Raw genomic sequence first — 19,636 nt, forward strand, 5'->3', positions numbered from 1 at the left:
AAAAAACGTGAAATGGCTCACAATAAAAAAAGACTGGAAATGATGCATATAAATTATGTACGAGTCACTATGTACCATCAACTGAGCTTTTTATGTAGGACTTGATGGACTAAGACTCTGTCGGCTAGTGGCTGTCTACTTCCTCTTAATTATACATATTTACTCACATAAATTCAATCATCTAGAAGTTTCCAGTTTAAAGTATAAGCTGTGCAATTTGTCTGTGAAGAGAGCCAAGCATTTCAGGAAAGTGGCATCTCTCTTTCCTTTTCACTACCCTTCCCCATCTCATCCCACCAGGAATGGGAGGGATCACTTTACACTGACTACAGATGGAATTTGTGTTGACCAGATGAGAATCCTGACTTTTAGAACATTAATATTAGGAGAAAATATATCAAGTTCTAGATAATTATGAAGAAATAAGAATTTTGCAGTAGTTCCTTCACTTGCTGCAAAGCCTTGCCCCATAAAATATTACTGGGAATTTTTGTTGAAATTAAAACATTCCCATATCAGTACAGCATTTTAGTTTCAACATAAGACCTCTCTGTGAATAAGGAAACAATTGAGTGGGAATTTTCATCTTAATTACTGAACTATGATACCTCAAATCTGCATAAAATATTTCCTATCAGGAATTATTCATGACTTATTCCTGTCAATGCTTCTTTTTTATTTGTGGTTGTTTTTTCTACTTGTTTTTGTTTTGTTTTGTTTTTTGTTTTTCCTGCAGTCAGCATTTAATTACAAAAAACACTAAAGGAAAATAGACATGAAATAGCCTCAAATAATTAGAAAGTCTGGACTTAAATTCAAGACTGAATCTGATGTTGGGTACACATGATTATAAAATATTACCTGCTATTTCATGAACACATACTAAGAAGCTTGTTTTATAAGTGTATTCTTTTCTTTATCCTCTTTAATAACATTAATATTCTTCGCCTCAGTTCTTCAGAAAAATATGTAAATGCATGTTTGTGTACAGAATATCATGGCACTTGTAAAATAGTTTTTTATTAAAACAGCTGATCTGTGGAGTTGCAACATATGTCATCATCTTTACTATCCTTGAGCTGAACATACACAGCTTTCCTGAACTCATGAAATATGATGGACACCTTTTTGTGAATTTCCACCAGTAGAAATCTGGGGCTCAAACCACAATATTGAAAAATCTCATGACATTTTGTGCCAGAGTTTCACTTGTTTCAGTTATCCACTTATAGTAACAGGCTACTGACATTGGTAAGCTGATGATATTTGCATGTTTTGTTGGTTTTAAGAGAAAGCAGTTTACTTTAAAAGAAAAAGATCCCACAATATTTATTTCCTGAGAACTTCCACTTACACAGGTAGGCACTAGACACTTGAAATTAATTTTCCAGAGCACAACAGTAAAAAAGTAAGAATTTGGCTTAGTTTCATTTAAAACGGTAAAAACTGACCTTGTAAACATTTCCATAGGAGGTAGGATACAATTTGACAATTGTCAAATAAGAGAAAGTAAACAGTTACTCTGTTGTCCTAATAAATAGTGAGCAACACAGGCATTAAATAAACATTTTAATATAAAAGATATGTGAAAGACTAAATATCATTTTTAATAAATTAGGAAGAGATGTAATCATTTCTTTATAAGTTAGTCCTGCTGTCAAGAATCACAAGCTCTTTGTATTCATCCTGAACTTCTGACTGAAAAGCTGTAATGAGAACAATCCTGAGTGATTCACAAGTAGGAAAAAAAAGGTGAATATATCTGCTTTGCTGCATGGAAGAGTGCTAAAATCCCTAAAATGGTTCATTTTACAGCTATATGTAATACTTTCGTATTCCACCAACTGTAAGAACTGTCATCATAGCCTTAATGTCTGAAATGGAAAAGTAAGCTTAAGACTGTGACACGTCTCTCTCAATTCAGGTTCCTCCAGCAGCTGCTCCCATGAAAACTGTGTTAATTGGTGGTAAAGACGATACCATGTCTCTATTTGGTGGTTCATGGGACTCCAGATTTTCCTGAGGAGTGAAGTGACCAGATGTTCCATACATACACTGTGAAGATGTGGTTTGCATGTTTGAAGCTGTGGAAAAAAATGGTTAACATAATTGCAAGTTTTCTATCTACTGCAATTAACAAAAACAAACAAACAAACAAAAAAACCCAACAACAACCAACATCAAAAACACAATTTAATTTCATCTGATGGAAATCCTGGTCTACCAGGTACACCATGTGAAGAATTGAAATTTCAACAGTTCTATTCTTCACTGAATTTACTTATACTTCTACAACTTTTCTATAGTGGCTCTTCTCTTCACACTTTCAGAGAATAGCATGAGGGAACAAACCAAAACTAATGCATCTGTGAACTCTGCTAAAAGTCCATCTGTGGGCCTGTGTATGAGCCATCTTTCATGAAAACTTTTTGCATTTGCTGTAATCATCTTTTCATACCTTGCACCATTCATGTCCATAGTCATTGATGGTACTACTACCATCACCTAGCACATAATACAGCATACAACAGAAAGTTGGTGGGCACAATCCCCCTCTGGTGATTCTGCATTCCTCCCCTTGCTCTTTAGCATCCTTAAAAAAACTGACTATTAAATCCTTGCAAAGCCTTAAAGAAGCAAGTAATGACTGGCCTTCTGCGTATGCTTAACAAGTAAGTAATAGGAAGAGGTAACCTTGTGGAGAAATGAACAGATTGTGCCTTAGTTTACCTCTTCCGTGTGATACTTCAGAGTCTATCAGGAATGCAAAACCAAACTCAGCTATCTTTTGTTTAATGTATGTATCAAAAATTGATGGTTAAGTAATTTCACCTGTAATTCACTGTCAGTAGGAAATCTGCCTAATTCACACAGTTATTGGAGAACAGGGAGGGAAGAGACTATAATACAGGAAGTATACATGTAGGCATTACTGAGCCAGGATTCATTTGATCTGCTTGACAGTGAGGATCCTGAAGAGCCCTTAGAGGAGCCAGGTTCATTATTAGGTCACTTAATAGTTAAAAAGTGTTTCCTAACACGTAATTTTCTGCAATTCAGGCCATCCATTCCAATCTTGTGGACAATGAATCACAGTTCTCTTAAAAGGAACAAAGAGTTATTCAACTCACTGTCCTGAAAATTTAAGGAAACGTCACAGGATACATCCCATGCACTTAGCTATTTTATTTTATATTGTGTCCTAGATGCTATATATATGAATTACAATTTAACCCTCAGTTCTTGTTAAGATGCTAAAAAGTTCATTGCTCCTGAGTCTTGGATATACTTACGCATAGCAGTTCGACAGACAATTGAAGGTGAGGACTCTGTGTAGTATGAGCCTGTTTGTTTTCTTCCGCTGTCATCCAAGATGTTCAGTGGATCGTGTGTATCACTGTATGCTGGCAATGGTCGAATGCTACTTACACTGCTGATTACAGAAACGTGTTGATCCACCATTGATCCAAGTCTATGAGATTCTGGATAATTGATATTGTTTCCATAATATCCTATTGACAGGAGATTGGAAAAAAGAAAGTAGAGTGAAATTATTATTGAAGAGAAACAGTAGTGTAGGAGCCTGCGGTGAGTTGGAGCACAAGGTAATTGTTATTGGCTGAGTTTCTTGAGAATAAGATTATTTAGTACACACATGGCCTAGTCACCTTAATATTGCACGCAGTGACGGACCCAAAAGGGGGACAGATAATCGCAGAGCAAAATAAATCCTAGTTCAGTCGTGCTTTCATTACAGAATTGCATCTCTATTGTATCACATTCTAAATTCAGAATTAAACAGTGTCCTGCAACCAGTGGTCAGAAGAGATGCCATGTGGACTCTTATCAGTCATGTGGACTTATGGAAGGGAGTTAAGTCTCCCTTCTGAAACTGACAAACAAGGAAAATAACACAGAAAAAAATATTTCATGGTAATACATACTTGTCATATACAAACTCACATACAAGCAATATTTCCATTGCGTTTTTTCCTCCAGAAGAGAGTGGTGTTTTTTCTGACTACATCTTTGAAGCAGACTGTGGCAAAAACTTTACTCTTGAATTCTGGGAAATAGTTTCATAGTAAATGTTTTGAGGGACTTTCAAGAGATTGACAAATGGCAAAGTCATCCTAGTTTTTCTTGTTTTGTGCAAGTATGGCAATGGTGCTAGAGGAAGACTGGTAGAGGTGTAGCAGAGGCATTTGAGGTCTCAACTGAGGATTCGCCACAGGAAAATAAATCCTGAAGTAGCTTGTTAAGCTGCTTTACTATCTACGCATGTCATCAGAGAAGTAAAAAACATGAAGGTATAATTAAGAGCTGAAATATCTTCCATAGAAAAAAAAGGCAGACAGAAAGCATTTCGCTCCAGCAAGGAAAGAGAAACAAAAGGGAAAAATAAAATATTCTTAGTATGTATTATACCGTTGGAAGCATTAGGGGGATATGTTGCTCCTGGACAAGTAGGTGCTGAGTTGCTCAAGAAATTGAAGCTTCCTGTATTCAGAAACTGCATATTGTGTGCATCCTGAGTCACGGATGAGGGACAATAGCTGGAAGGTGATCTGGCACTGTATGGAGTTACAGCACAACTGTTGTTGAAGTAGTCTCTGGAGAACTGCTGTTCACTCAAAGCATTGAATCGACTGTGGTCCGCTCTGTGGTGGTAAACTCCTGAAGTGGAATGGGCCTGAGTTCTGAACATAGCCTGGTAACTGGAATTGTTTCCATAGTAGTTCTGATTGGTTTGTGACAAAGTCTGATAAAGGGGTTCTGAGTAGGAAGAGCACTGTGAATGTGTGGATAACACAGGGCCTACACTTGGAGGTCTCACAGCCATTGGCCCCTGGTTGATGACACTTCCTCTGCTGACCAGGGCTGGTGAAATGGGTGGAGTCATCAGGTTACCAGTGCTTTGAGGCAGCTCCATCTGACCTGCAATAAATAAGCATTACCTATCACTAGTGTTCATACTGCAGTTCTTATGAATACAGTGGATTTGTTAAGACACTAACCCTCTGGTGAAGTGCATGTTACCATCTGAAACTTTTACGAAGTGTATGGTTTGGCTCCCACCTACACAATGTAGGTTCTTTAATCTACGACTTTGAGTTAGAAAGCTTTTGAATGCCATTTTCCGGATTGGAGACCGGCACATTTAGTGTGAAATCCCAGCATTTAAAAGCCTTGTATGCTCAGGATGTTAGTTTGTTCATGCCTCATAAGAATTTCATCAAGCCATGACGTGATATTTTTATCATTGTACCACGAGGATGTATTACTGGCAGGTCTCTAAAATTGCCCCCTTCCATGAATTGGCACAGATGGTGAGCTTGCAGGATGTTACTACTAGAGGTTCCCATAAATACATATGGTCATTTTTCCTTTTACAGTAATGTGCTACTGTGAACTGAAAGACTAACAAGCAAACAAGGGAAGGAAGGACTAAGAGAACTGCTACATACCTGTCAACTGCATATTCTCACCATCTCCTGTGGCAAAGAGATTCAGACCTGAAGGCATACTGCTAGGTTGACTAGCTGACAAGGACACGTAGGTTTGCTCCGCTAGACACTCATTTTTGACTGAAGTGTCACTGGGCAGAGAAGCAGCTTTGTTACGATTTGCTAAGAAGCAAGAGCTTGGTGATGCAGTAAAGGTGGCTTTGCTTGCATCTGGAATAATAAGTGGAATACTCTTGGTGGCCGTTATGTGTGATCATTGCATATAAATTCAACACTAATATATAAACAGCGCATGAGATGTCTTATTTGTTCATAAACTCATTTGCTTATTTTAAAACACAGTGAAACCTCTATTTCTTGTATGAAGTTGAAAATAAATATTGCTCTAGCCTTCATCTTTCCAGATCAGAATGGATATTGTCTAAATCACATTCCCTGACTACAGATCTATGTAATACAGGTCAGTGGTATTAACAGCTCCTTACTGAAATCATCATAGTGTGAATATAAATCAGATTTATTCCCTTGAAGTAAATGTCAGCAATGAAGTCAAGTAAATTGCACTGAGGCTCATGATACTACATCTTAAAGATTTAACAATGAGAGTTTTAGAATGCTTGAAGCATATCTATTTTCATATGATATCTAGAACAAAAGCATTTTTTATCATCAGTAGTTTTTCAGTTTTCTGCGTACTATTGATAAATTCAGTGGAAATTTTGTTAATTTTTTGGAAATCATGGCTTTGTGCTACGGTTTAAAGGACTTCATCAAAATGTCTCAGGAAAAGGCAACTGCTACTACATAGGCAAGGTTTTTCCTGAAGGATGGAGAGAAAAGGTGCAGCCATCTACTGTCAGACAAATTCTATGCAAGTTTCTTGCAGCACAGTGCAGATTAAATAGAGTTACAATAACCAAAGACTTTAGTACTGATCACAGATGCTAAAGTTAATCAACACAAATTCAGCAGAATCCAATGGAATTTCACTACATTCGGGAGGATTAACTTGGACCAGAATTTAATCCATGTCTTAGGGATCAAATGCCATTTCTTAATATTCTTTCATTTTATACCAAAAGACCTTGAGGATGTGTCCTCCAACTGCCTAACTCTGAATCTCAGTAGCTACAAAATACTAAGGATATTATTTTAAGCTCTTTTTGTTTCTCTTCCACAGTAGTATTTCTGTCACTTGCTAAATACGCCTCCAACCTTGTGTTCCAAACTTCAAGGGACATTCATAATTCGTTAACACTGAATACATTTCCTAGTTCAGCGTGTAACTACATATTTCAGATTTGGCTGAAAAATTGGATTGGGAATTTCTGCTCTCTTTGCTAGGCGTACTTCTTTTCACACCAGTTTGTGTCCCTTGAGCTGCAAGTACATGAGTGTTAGTTGCACCCAAGATCATTTCAGTGATCCTGCGTACTAATATTCTCCCCTTTTCCCCCTCCCAGATTTATTCAACTATATCAACTATGGTTGATGGTGGAAATGAAATGGTGAATTAATGGTCACAACCATTTCAGGTGGTTTTAACAATGTGACCTAAAACTACAAATTCAGGGAAAGAGCATAAATCTACTTTTGTTTAAACAAATATGCAATTTTCTAAAAATGCAGGAATATATTCAAAAGAACCAAGCTCTAGATACCTAAATTCTTCATGTATTTGTCCAATAGATTCTGGAGTTCTTGTTCTTTGTCATTGTTGAACTGCGTCTCCATGGCAAGCAGGATGTACTCATCTAGCAGCATGCGGATCAAATGAAAAGAACCTTTAAGGAGGAGAAAGAGGGAGAGTAGCCAAGTTATCTTTGTGACCATCTCTCAACACTCTACAAGAAGCTAGTGAAACAAACAAATAATTGTGGACTTTAAATGACCTGGCAAGACCAACACTGGATACTGCCTAACTTCTAGCTCTAATCTCTCTTTGCACTGGCCCACCTAGCTCAATTGTTTACTGTCCTGTAGGCTATTTGACCACTAATTACATCAAAGAAAAATACTGATGAAAGTGAGACATGCTTTATACTTGAAGAGGGCACACAGTGGAGCTAGATAAGGCTGAAGTCTGCTAGAATGCCTCTGCTCTATTTCTGTTTGCTTTCTGCTAAGTAACCAGACAATAACTGGTGAAGTCTTCAACCTTATTTCAAGGATGCATCACATTAAAAATGTGTCTGTCCTTATAGGCATTTAAAATAGCTGCTGAATTTTAGATAATGAAGTACCTACAACTACAGAGATAACCTGATAAATGATGCACTGTATTTAAATTTAATTTAATTTGCTCTAGCATTTTCTATATTATAAAATACTATTTCTGAGAGTCCTCAGAAACATAAACACTTCTAAAGACAAACAAGTGAAACTTAATTTTTAAAAACCACAAAATGCTGTTGAGTGCATGCTCATTTCAGAACTGAAAAACAAAACTGACCTGTCAAATTCTTTTTGCTATTACAAAAACAAACAAACAAACAAACAAACAACAACAACAAAACTTACACACAATAACAATAGTCTTTTTTTGGTCCATATATAAAATAAATAATTAGAACTTTCTGTCTCCTATTGAGATATGTAGTTACTGCTCCAGTGACAGATTAAAGCAAACACAGTTTTTAGTTTGCAAATGGCAAGGCAATATCAAACAGCAGTTTAAATAAAAACTATGTTGGAAAATGAACATGAGACACAGATCACTAATAAATTATTACTATCATTTGCTGTGAAATGTTAGTTTGAAAAGCACATTACAAAATATTTGTGGCTTTGATCAAAAGATCTTTAGGCTAGGACAGGCTCCTCTGCTGAGAAAGTAGCATAAGGTGGATAAATGTTGGCATGTATGTACAAAATCTAAGTGTTTTTACAAAGTCCAGGTACCAAAACTTGAGGCGTTATTCAGAGTGAGGTTATGCATCACTCGAGCACCAAAAAAGCTCCATTTGAGAAGAAAGTCTTGAGCTCTCTTCTTTAATGACCTCCCATTTTGCTTGCTTGCCTGAAAGACAGAAGTAGCAGAATACTGTAGTTATACCAACTTGTTTTCTACACACAGGAAAGGAGAAAGGAGAACTGGATATGCAGGCTCATGTGGCAGAGGGAACCAAGCTGCCTGATTTAAACTGTCTTCATAAAGTCTGTCCTAAAGTGGCAAACAGCAGCATTCATTCTTTTCAGTGCACCCAGAGTGGAGATCTGACCACATTCAATGAAGTAAACTGCTTACTCCTTGGACTCTGCTGTAGCCTGAAGGAATATAAAAAAACTCATGTTCTAATAATGAAGATTGGGAAATAGTTCTGTATGTGTACAATTGTAAAGGACAAGAAGAAAAAAATATCCTCTGGTGCCATGTTATTCCATACAAAAAGGTAATGGAAATTAGTCTCTGTACTTCAATGTAATCTTTACAATACCTGCTAGACTTTCTCTTATAAAATGATATGCCTATTATTGTAACAGTGGGGCTTTTAATGCTGCTCATTTCATACTCTGATTTGTTCATGTGGTAAAAGTATGCACTGTTGCTTTCTCAAATAGCAAGTAAAAGGGAAGTGTTGTGCGAGTTTGAGAGTAACCATACTTTAGCATTAACAGAAGACAACAGTGGAAGGATTACATGCTCTGTAAGTGCTCAGCTCCTACTCAGTTGATTTAGAATTATATCAGGACTTGCTGGTATTTCTTTCCCCTAACTACAGGAGAACAATGCTAGGAAGCATACCTTTTAAATTTAATAATACAATATTACATAGAAGACAATGAACAGGAGAGTGCTTCATTGTTTTTACCTGGCTTGTTAACTGAGAATTGTGTTTTGAAACTGGAGAGTCAATTTTAGACTACAATCAATCAGTTCTAAAATAAATTGTGATTGCTCAGCCTCAATATGAGTTTTGTGCCTAAGTAAGTGCTTCTGAGAATTTGTTTAGGCTTTACTGCCCTGACTCACCCAAAGCACCCCACTGTTCAGCTCAGAGATTATAGTAAATGTCCATAAACTCAGAGAAATTATTATTGTACCCACTGAAACTTGGGAAAATAAGTAAAGAAAGGGAAAATAACAAGTCAACTTCTGTGAAGTGGCAGAGGCACTCTTCTTCAAGTCAAAGCTAACTGCGCTATCTCCTCCTCTTGCACCCATTCATGTCAAGGTGATCCCTAAAATGGTGAATAAACTATCATAGCATTTCCAGATGCATAGGACCTGATGAAAAGATAGTCTTTAGAGCTATTAGCAAGCATTATCACATGTTACATTTCTTTCTGATGGTTTACATTAATTCACAAATTGGGTTAATATATCTTCCTTGAGCCACAGCTGAAAACTCAATTACTTTATTCTGAACTGTAATAGAATCATAGAATTGCTCAGGTTGGAAAAGACCTTAAAGATCATCATGTTCAACTGCAACCTGACCATAGTACCCTAACTCTAACAACCCTCCACTAAATCATATCCCTGAGAAAGTGTGATCATTTGTAACTATACATGTATAAAATACTTGTGATTATGAAGTATCTCGTAAAACAGGTAAAAAAATCTCATTAAAAGTCTCAGTTACCAAGTTAAGCACCTCGTGAAGCTATAACATGGCATTTTCAATTCTGGTCTGTAGAAAGCCTTCCACAAGTTAGCTACTTCTGAATCCATCTATTGCACTTAACCTATATTACACGCAGTAACATCTCAGTAATATGAAAGAAAAATCTGCTTCTCTAAGGAACAACTTTGGCTCACCTTACTTAGTTTTTCACAAATGTAAAAATATTCAACAGCGTTCAACATGATTAATTAGAACTGATTAAATAGTCTTGAGTCAGGTGGAATATCTGAAAGGTACCTTGATAACCCTTTGCTCAACCACAGTATCCAGCCATTCAATAAATGATTCCACAGTGGCATTCTTCTTTAGAAGGTCCTTCAGTTCTTGGAATACAGTAATAGAGTCATCTACCATGTGAAAAAGAAGAATATATCATTCCATGTTCTGAACATGAGAAAAAGCCACTCACCAGCCATATGACAATATTGTAGCGTGGAAAGGAAAGGCAAAGAATTAGAGTGGTGCAGAAGTGAACTGCTCTTCAGTGAAGAAAGCAGACACACATCTATTATGCATATATATTTTACTTATTTTAGCATTACAATGATAAAATATAGTTTTACAAGAAAATAAAAGCAGAAAAAAAATATTGGATGTTTTACATTCATTTTAAGGCTCATCCTTGAAAACCTACCTATTACTAAGTTTAGTAGAACAGCTTTATCTGAAATGTAACAGACTCCTACAATGTCTTTGGTTTCCTTTACATTTTACAAATTAACTTCTTTATTTCCCATTCTTGAGAAAGTGTCTGAATAGGATTATGATTCATTATGTAAGAGAACAAACTTTTCTGATCAAAATAACAATACACAGAAGACAACACCTTGCTATTATTCTTTCAGTTCTCCACACTAGTCAACATGCTTCCCATGGCAAGAATTATCTTTTAAACAATATTTCAATATCAATAGCTTTTTTCAGAAATAAGTGTATATAAAATTAACTGCAAAAAAATTTTCATCCTCTGCACTTGTACTTCAATTTTTCTTTATTAAAATAGCTGTTATACTTCACAGAAAGTTACATTTTTTGTTTTTTTACAGACAGCTTTTGGTCAAAAATAAAAACAAAAACAAAGAATGTAATCTAGCCTGAATATTCATTAAATTAAACTATAATTACATGTGATTTTGGGGACATTTTTCAAGAATCCATGCTAATACTCCCACATGATAAGATAGAACTTCAAAAGGGATTTTATTACAATTAGCAACTGACATGGAAATTATTTTTTCAACAACCATTTAAAATCATCTATCTAGGATGATTTCCAAGTGCAAGCTTATATTTTTGTAGGACATACTAGGGGAACAAACTGGTTCTCCTAATCTAAAGTTAATGATGAGCTAGATCAGAGAATGCAGTATCTTTGTGCCTCTTCTCTGCCAATTTCCATGTAGTGTGACATGGAATGAAGAGTGAATTTATTTTAACATTACAAATATATCACCACGGACTTACATTCATTGTAGACCTCTCCATCAGAATCTGTGCTCCCTGAGACTGCAAGGAGTGCCTGAGAGCCAATACTATTCAAATCAACTTTTTCAATGTCTGACACCATGGAATTCACCACATGCTGATCAAAAAGTGCTGGCCGAGCAATCTGTAAGAGAAATCAAGACAAAATTCTGAGAAGCTTCTCCTCAGAGAAGAATCAGTAGCTGTCTTTTCTTAGCTGTGTTTACTGTAGGTCAGATGAAATAATGTTCTCTTTCCATTATACTTCTAATATTTTTGTAATGTGCCTTCCTTTCCAGATAATTTTCACATCACCCACATGCTACTTTTGTCTTAAGATTTATACAACAGATGCCTAAGAAGAACATATCTACAGTTATGCATGGGGGTTACTCCCTCAAAAGATTACCCAATTAGCACCTAAGCTCTGAAAAAGGTAATGTATCCTTTTCAGTAATCTACCAAACATTCATATGGAGGTGCCTCCTAATTGCAGATATCTGCATCCTACCAAATCAGCCTTGGAACCTTCAGCTATCTGTCATATATTCCTTGCAGTTAAAATTCAGAAGGGATAAACTCACTAAAGGACACTGTGGACAAGACAGTGAACCTTTGCAAGGCAAGAAGGTACTAACAAAAATTCTCATATATTCCACTTTATCATATGATTTCCAAATATTCCCGTGATAGTAGTTCACCATAACCATGGTCTTTTCTCTCTTCTCTACTACAAAATTTTGAAGATCTATTTATGGCTTCTTCCTTCTCATTCTCTGAAAACTACGAGGCATAAGTCTTTCATGGCTGAAGCTGAACATTTAAAATACAAAGAATTAAAATCTGCTAGCCAGAAGGATGAACTGAATATAATTGTCAATGTTTTATGTACAAATCTTATTCTGTTTACCTGGGCTAGGTGTAAGAATGATGTCTGTCTTTTCAGGGAGGAAACAAATCTTCGAGCAATAGGAAGTTTCTTATCCATCAGGATTTCTGGTAGATTTTCCAAAGAGGAAACAACCCACTGTTCCCAGTTTTTTGCAAAATTTCTTATATCTGCCAGTAAACTACAGTAAAAAATGTATTTTAGAGAAATATCAATAAAAAATTTATTGCATTTGTTTAAAAATAATTCACAGAATCCTGGACGGATCTGTGAATTACTCTTCAGGTATCCCTGAAAGGAAACAGGAAATGACTGATCATCAAAAGGCCAAAAGTGACTATGTATTGATCTGTATCCCCTCTGAGAAAAAAACATAAGCTATCTGCCAGTTGAAATGGGTTGAAAACAATTAGCTTTAAGAATAAACCATAAGAAATCCAAGAACCATTACAGATATCTGAAACTCATGATCTTAGACCCAAATATGACAGCCTTCAAGGGAAAGGAAAAGTGAGAAGATTCAAAGGTAACTTAAAATAATCCTCTTGTAACTGTCTTGTTAGAAAAAAAAAAAACAAAAAACGCTTAGATACCATGAAGATGTGTACGATACAAACCTGAAAAGTATTCTGAAAAAAAAAAGATAATTATTTTTCCTCATAGAACAAGAGTATATTTCTTTCTTTTTTGGTCTTCCAAGGCTTTAGTCTAGAAGAAATATATTTCAAGATATTCAACAAGCCAAAAAACAGAACATAAAAATACTTTCTAATATTTTAAGGCTCTTCTACTTCTATAGCTGTCCTCACAGCTGGTATTATTTTGCCATACTTACTTTACTTTTCCAAAAATGATTTTAAGTATTGTGAGGAAAAATCTCTAGATTACAGAATTTCTGCTATTTGTTCTCCATTTTCTTGGAATATGACTATCAATTAGAATGTATCATTATTATACCTACCTTTCTGGCATTTCTTGCATTGTTGCAGGGATAAGTACATCTGTAAGAACCTTCAAAAAGGTAACATAAAATGATATCAAACTTCCACTGGACACTTCATTCTATTCATTCTTGTCTACTTAGATTGTAAAATGATAAGGACAAGGAATTTATACAGAGTAAAGCCATTCAACCTAATGTCCAGATTTCTTGCTGTATTCATCTTCCTCCCATCACTAATAGATAGGTGTATATGAGATATTTATACACCTAGATATTTCCCATTCCTACTATATGCTTTCTTGCAGCATGTTACTGCTTACAGTCGACCTGCCTTACAGTAGAGCAGTCAGTAGAAGTGAGGTGCCTAATTATTTTGACTTTTCAGACATCATTGTTAGTCCCAATATAAAGCAGACACTCAAGAGTCTCCCAAGTCCTCAGACACTATTAGCTGCCTGACTCTTCCTACTGTCATATCGCATGTGGCATTGAAGTTCTTCAGAGTTTGACAGATCACTTATAGCTAAGTGTGGCATTATGGTGCTGTTTTGGCAAAAAAAACTATGCCAGCTGACATGTCTTCTGGGGTAGCATACTGCAGAAGGCAAAGTTGTTAGATCACCTATATTGTCAAAATATTTTTCCACTAAATATTCAAATGGTTTGGTAACAACATAGTGGAATTCCTCCTTGGATGTGCTGACAAGAATGTCTAAAAGAATAAGAAAGAAATGGTGAGAGACAGAGAGGAGGGACAACGATAAATTCATGAACTTTGCATAGTTCTTCATTATCAAATTTGTAATTCAGAGCTCCTCTAGTATTTCTTTGTCCATTAGATTAAATATTTATTATCAATAAAATTAGTATTGGATCTATTGGACCATCAGGTTTAAAGCAGAAAAAGCCTCACAAACATAGTGTACAATATATCTTCTACAAACAAATTAGGCATAATGACTCATTTCCGGGGTAGTAATTACCATCTTCATTGCTAATTACTTTCTCACTTTATAGCTTGATATGCTTCTAAGAAATACATATTTTCTTCCCTTGGAAATTTTCCCTCATTGTGCATTAAAGAAGGACAGATATATAATAATAAGTTTATATTATATAATAATAACTCAGTGCTAAACAGCCTCAAGTTTCTTCCTTTGTCTGCTTGGTGTTTGCTGTTATGCCATTAATTATTTCCTCCATACAGTTGCAAAATGTGTTAAAGAAAAGAGGACAATTCTTTCCTAATTAAACGATATACTGTTTCATAGGAACTTAAAATACTTTACACCTACTAGTTAATTATTTAATTTTACAAACTAAAAACACAAGAACTTTGTTAATTTATTTTTGCTCTGGTCCAGTCTTACTTAATTGTGCCCTTGCAATGCTCCTTAGTTTCACTAGCACAACTATATGTGAGATCATGCTGGGAAAAAGATCTAAGACCTCATATTGCATAAAAAATTCTGCAAAAAAAATGCCTCTTACTATTTTTTTAAAAATCTGAACCAGCTCAGAATGCAGCCAACTAAACGGTTTTGCTGATACATCTAACAGGATGGGAACAGAAATGAATGCTAAAAGGCAAGAAATTGGGCACATCTTAATCCAGTATTGTTCCTGTCCTGTACCATGAAACATAGCCTTTGAGTAGCAGATCCATAAGTGGAATCACCTTGTTAATATGTTGAACTGTCTTTACTGGTAGAAACTGCAATAGTATTTTATGTAAAAACATGACTTCAGTTTTCATTCAGGTTTAACTTATTCAGCCTTGTCAGTGAAGCCCACAAGCCTTCTTTTAGCTGAATACAAAAAGCAGGTAAGGATTTCATCATTAGTGAGCTGCTTGTAGTCATGGTGTTCTTCTCCTTGCTGATTCACATAGACAGATGCAGAAAGCAGGCATGACATCCTGCTGTTGTAACTTTGACACTGTTTTTACACAGATAAAAGCTATAACATGGCTGAGATTATCCATGCAACTAAATGCCTGACCTACCTTATACAGAATCGAGTCACAAACGCAGAAGATGTCAACAATGATGGGATTTTCAAGCAGGGGAAGAAGATGGTCAGGCATTCCTTGCCAAAAATGTAATAAGAAATGCTGTATCTAAAGGAGTAAGAACCAGAATTATGGACATAAATAATGATTTCTTAGCTCCCTATGTATATATACCAAGAATATGTTCAAACAATCTTACCTCTTCAAAGTTCCCATTAATTGCATTGTCAAGGACACACTGACAGTGTGTTTTGTACATCATTATAAGAGTATCTACCTATTTTGGAAGAAAGAATAATTAAACAGAGTTCCTTAGCTCTCCCTGTATTGCAATTTATATCTAGGTTTCTGCTTTCTGTAGCTAGAAATTAAACATGAAGTATAAAATGTATTACAATGCATGTTTACAGGTAGGGTCTTCAGAAGCAATGACATCACAAATCTTTATTTTTTATCAACACCTTCAAGTTTCAATGTTGCTGCTAGAAATGTAGAATACATTACACAACGTGAAAATGTGAATATCAAAGTAAGGCAATAGATAGATTAGCCAGTCAGATGGCAAATTCACCTTTCTGAAAGCTAAGATTAATCCTAAAGAGTAGTGCAAGTTAATCATTAGGCTACTATAGGCGTCTATGAGTGTTCTGAAACATCATCTAGTTGGACAAATGAGAAAATAGCTGCCAGTCATTTGGTCAAAGTTTAATCACTGCCTTACAGGAACTGAACTTTAAAAAGCAAAACTCCCTTTCATCTCATCAGGCTAATTTATCAAAGTGGAGCGTTCCCTTATTTTAAGAACTCCACAGAGTTAATGCAAGAGTTTGTAAAAAATTACAGTAAATTTAAAAATTTATAATAAATTATAAAACAAGAATCTTGTAAAATATTTTCAGGAAGGAAATATGGACATAAGCAAAACCAATCTTATTGCACAGAAACATGGAAAGTTTTACTACAGATTTTGAACTTCTCCAGCAAACCAAAGTCAGGTTTTGAATGAATTTAGAACGGCTTTTATTCCAAGAGGTTGAGAACACAGATTTCTTTGGAAATTTACCTTGCTGACTTTCAGAGCTGCTTCTGCAACTACATATATTATAAAAAGTGGGGCAAAATATGAGATTCAAGAACAGCATGATAATTTTTTGAAAATTTTGGTAGAAATGTGAAGTTTAGATAATATTTCTTCAGAAACACATAATGAAGAAGATTATCAATCTATTTTAATATTGACTGCTACAGTTGTACAATCTGCAACAATTTCCATTGCATACGGTCTCTTAAAAGTTTAATGAAGGAGTCAAACTTCATATATGTACTCTCTTCAACAGAGAATCTAAGGATTATTTAGACATTTTCTCTGCTTTAAAGCTTGGGAAAGTCACTTCTCTTTTGTCTTCTGTTAGAGATGTAAAAATCGTTGTACCAATTTTGGAAGCATCTTACTTTAGAGGACTGAGTGATGGGATAGTAAGCTTAGGGATAACAGTGTGGGCTGCTAGAGAGAGCTCAATAATCCTTGGTCAGATAAGCTAAAAGAGGGGAAAAAAAAAACAGGGAGGAAAGAAAATAGGAAATTAAAAACAACAAACAAACAAAAAGCAAAAAAAAAACAACCAAAAAACCTTCAACCAAGAACAATGAATAAAGACAGAGTAACAGGGAAAGAGAGGGAGACACATAAAAACATCTCTGTTTCCACAGCCTCTTCATAACTCCAGAAGCCTGTCTGCAGAAGGGATTCCCCCCTAAAGCCCTCTTGGACCCTCCTGTCATCTGGTCCCAATACCAGAGCACCCACAATGGTACCAATCCAAGAATGAAGAGAAAACGAGTTTAATCTTATAGTTCATTGCTGGAGTGGTAAAATCCAGTTTTATTTGTGCTGCTGTACTTAGGCCACAAGGAATCTCAAATGTTCCCCAGATGTAAGTGTTATAAGAATGCTGTTTGAGTGATTTCAATTCATGATGGAGTTTATAGCAGTAGATGAGGTACACTGCTGAGTACAACAGTTCATAGACTTTCTTTAGAATCTGTAAGCTTTCCAGCTAATATATGTGCTACAGATGGCTCTTTCTGTTTAGCTCTTCAAAACAGGAACCCTGGTTTTCACTTACATGGAGCAAATTTAAGAGGAAGGGCTCATTAAACAAAAAGTGTTAAAGCAACATGTCTCAAGACAACCACCATTATGATCTATACTGGAGCTTAAAATTCAAAGTTCACAATTTGTACCAAAAAGGTATCTATCACAGTTCAGGGACATAGCAGTCTGTAATGTGAACAGAAATAAAATACAGACATCACAAAGGAAAGCAGCCAAAGATATAAAGCATACTACAGCAATACTTTGAACTGACCCTTTGGTTAAGCAAGATTGTATACTTACTACTGGAATACAACTTTACTAACTTTCCAAAAAAAAAAACCAAACTGTGTACTCCGATTTTCACAGTCTCTTTTCAAATAATGAATGATTTTAAAGTTCATCTAATTATTTGCTGTGAATTATTTGTTCTGATCTAATCAGAACAAAATTTACCTTAAATCCAAAGGCACTTGGAATGAATACAACTCTGTTTGTTTGTTTTGCTCTCCCCGTCTTACATACCATCAGTTTGTGAAATACTAGGTCAGTTAATAGGTAAATAATTCAACCATCTTTCCAGAGGAGAGCCAGTTAATTGGTGTTAGTAAAGGTTTGCCCTCTCTATAAATCAGTCACCTCTGTTTGATTATGGACATTTCTGGCTCTTTCATGTCAATACCTCAAAGGCTAAGATATGAAGAAACATTGTGGCAATTTTTGATCTGTAAATTAGAAGAGAAGTAGCTCATATTTTACCTTGTCTTTGGAAATGCATCCTTGAAGTAAAAGATGTTGGGCACTTGGAAACTCTGGGAGGAGAGTTCCAGTTTTGGAACTCAGAGAATATTTCCGAGTAAAACCACCCTGAAATGTGAGGGAAAAATAGTAACAGTGAAATACCTTATTCAACTTCAAATGAAACCAACAATTCATGCTACGCTTGTATATTATCTGAAGAGTCTCTCAGCATTCTAGAATTTTTACATTCAGATTAGTCTTCAAAATAATGATGCTTATCCAGACCTGTATTTCAGACCAGAAAGGTAATGAAATATATGCCTAAATCTAAACTATACCAATTACAGTTATCAGAACAATGCGATCTTTGAACCACATTATTTCATGGAATTCCATAAGCTTTGAATTTAGTCTGTGTTTAAAAACTCTGTAGAATAACATCAGTTACTCTCTTCTACAGGATGGATTGTGATATCCTCAGGGTAACACTAAGTTTTATTTAATATGCATCTTTCCTGTGCAAGGAGCTTGGGTACTGGTGGTGCTATGGCTCTCCCCTGTTCTCTTCCTGCTCTGATAGCACTACGAGAGTGGATTCTGCTGCTTTACTAAAATACCTGACATTTTATTTTATCATAACTTTTTATAATATTTAATAGCATTATGGTGTGATGGTATGTAGGGACACTTCTGAATTATACATTTATTACGTAGCTTCCAGTAATTGTGACAGAATTAACATGAAGCCCCAGAAAATATCTTCTAGTTCTGTCTCCTACTCCACTGAAACATGTGCACACATAAACCCATGTAGGAAAAAAAAGACTGATTGAGATGTGTATCCTTCTGCATCATGGCACTGATTTTATCTGGCTTCCTCCTAATCTGTTGAAGTGACTCAGAGTTTGGCTGCTCACTTCAGTGTCTACATCTGGTTCAGTGAACATTTTTGAAGCATTTTTTTTCTGTCTATAAGAACAAAATAAAATTATGCTGGGTAGCACAAGCATAGATTTACACAATGGAAAAAAAAATCCTGTAAAGCATTTCAGTCCTGAAATTCAAACTCAGGAGTCAAAGAATAAAGCTGGAAAGAGAAAATGCAGTTTCAAAGGAACTTATAGAGGAAATGAATATATGATTTTTCTAAGGCTACCTCTTTAACAACAAGAAAGAGAAATAAAAAAGAAAGGGTGTTCATTAGCATTATGGCAGTTTTGTATCTTAGTAAGGATGATTTCCTTACTGTGGTTTTGTGTTCTCCTGCTTCTTTGTTGATGAATTGTCAGCACTGACCTAGAGACAAGATAAATTTGTCTTGAATTACACTAAATTCTACTGATTTGAGAGTTCCTTGCAGTTCTTAAAATTCTCCAAGTCTCTTTCGCTTTTGAATT

General features: G+C 35.5%; 1 protein-coding gene across 1 annotated transcript in view; it reads right to left on the reverse strand.

The window, feature by feature from the left end:
• Nucleotides 1–18: 18 nt before the first annotated feature.
• RFX6 (regulatory factor X6) overlaps nucleotides 19–19,636 on the reverse strand; it is a 36,278-nt gene continuing 16,660 nt past the window's right edge. Inside the window, exons 7-19 of the mRNA XM_010707437.3 lie at nucleotides 18,258–18,365; nucleotides 15,603–15,680; nucleotides 15,398–15,511; nucleotides 13,411–13,460; nucleotides 12,471–12,630; nucleotides 11,561–11,705; nucleotides 10,334–10,443; nucleotides 8,370–8,487; nucleotides 7,130–7,252; nucleotides 5,469–5,678; nucleotides 4,429–4,938; nucleotides 3,294–3,512; nucleotides 19–2,084 (exon numbers count right to left, since the gene is read on the reverse strand). Coding sequence (XP_010705739.3) covers nucleotides 1,921–2,084; nucleotides 3,294–3,512; nucleotides 4,429–4,938; nucleotides 5,469–5,678; nucleotides 7,130–7,252; nucleotides 8,370–8,487; nucleotides 10,334–10,443; nucleotides 11,561–11,705; nucleotides 12,471–12,630; nucleotides 13,411–13,460; nucleotides 15,398–15,511; nucleotides 15,603–15,680; nucleotides 18,258–18,365 — 2,109 coding nt within the window. The 3' untranslated portion in view covers nucleotides 19–1,920. The remainder of the gene's footprint in view (nucleotides 2,085–3,293; nucleotides 3,513–4,428; nucleotides 4,939–5,468; nucleotides 5,679–7,129; nucleotides 7,253–8,369; nucleotides 8,488–10,333; nucleotides 10,444–11,560; nucleotides 11,706–12,470; nucleotides 12,631–13,410; nucleotides 13,461–15,397; nucleotides 15,512–15,602; nucleotides 15,681–18,257; nucleotides 18,366–19,636) is intronic.

The sequence above is a fragment of the Meleagris gallopavo genome, chromosome 2 (assembly GCF_000146605.3).
Source record: "Meleagris gallopavo isolate NT-WF06-2002-E0010 breed Aviagen turkey brand Nicholas breeding stock chromosome 2, Turkey_5.1, whole genome shotgun sequence".
NCBI classification, from domain to species: Eukaryota; Metazoa; Chordata; class Aves; order Galliformes; family Phasianidae; genus Meleagris; species Meleagris gallopavo.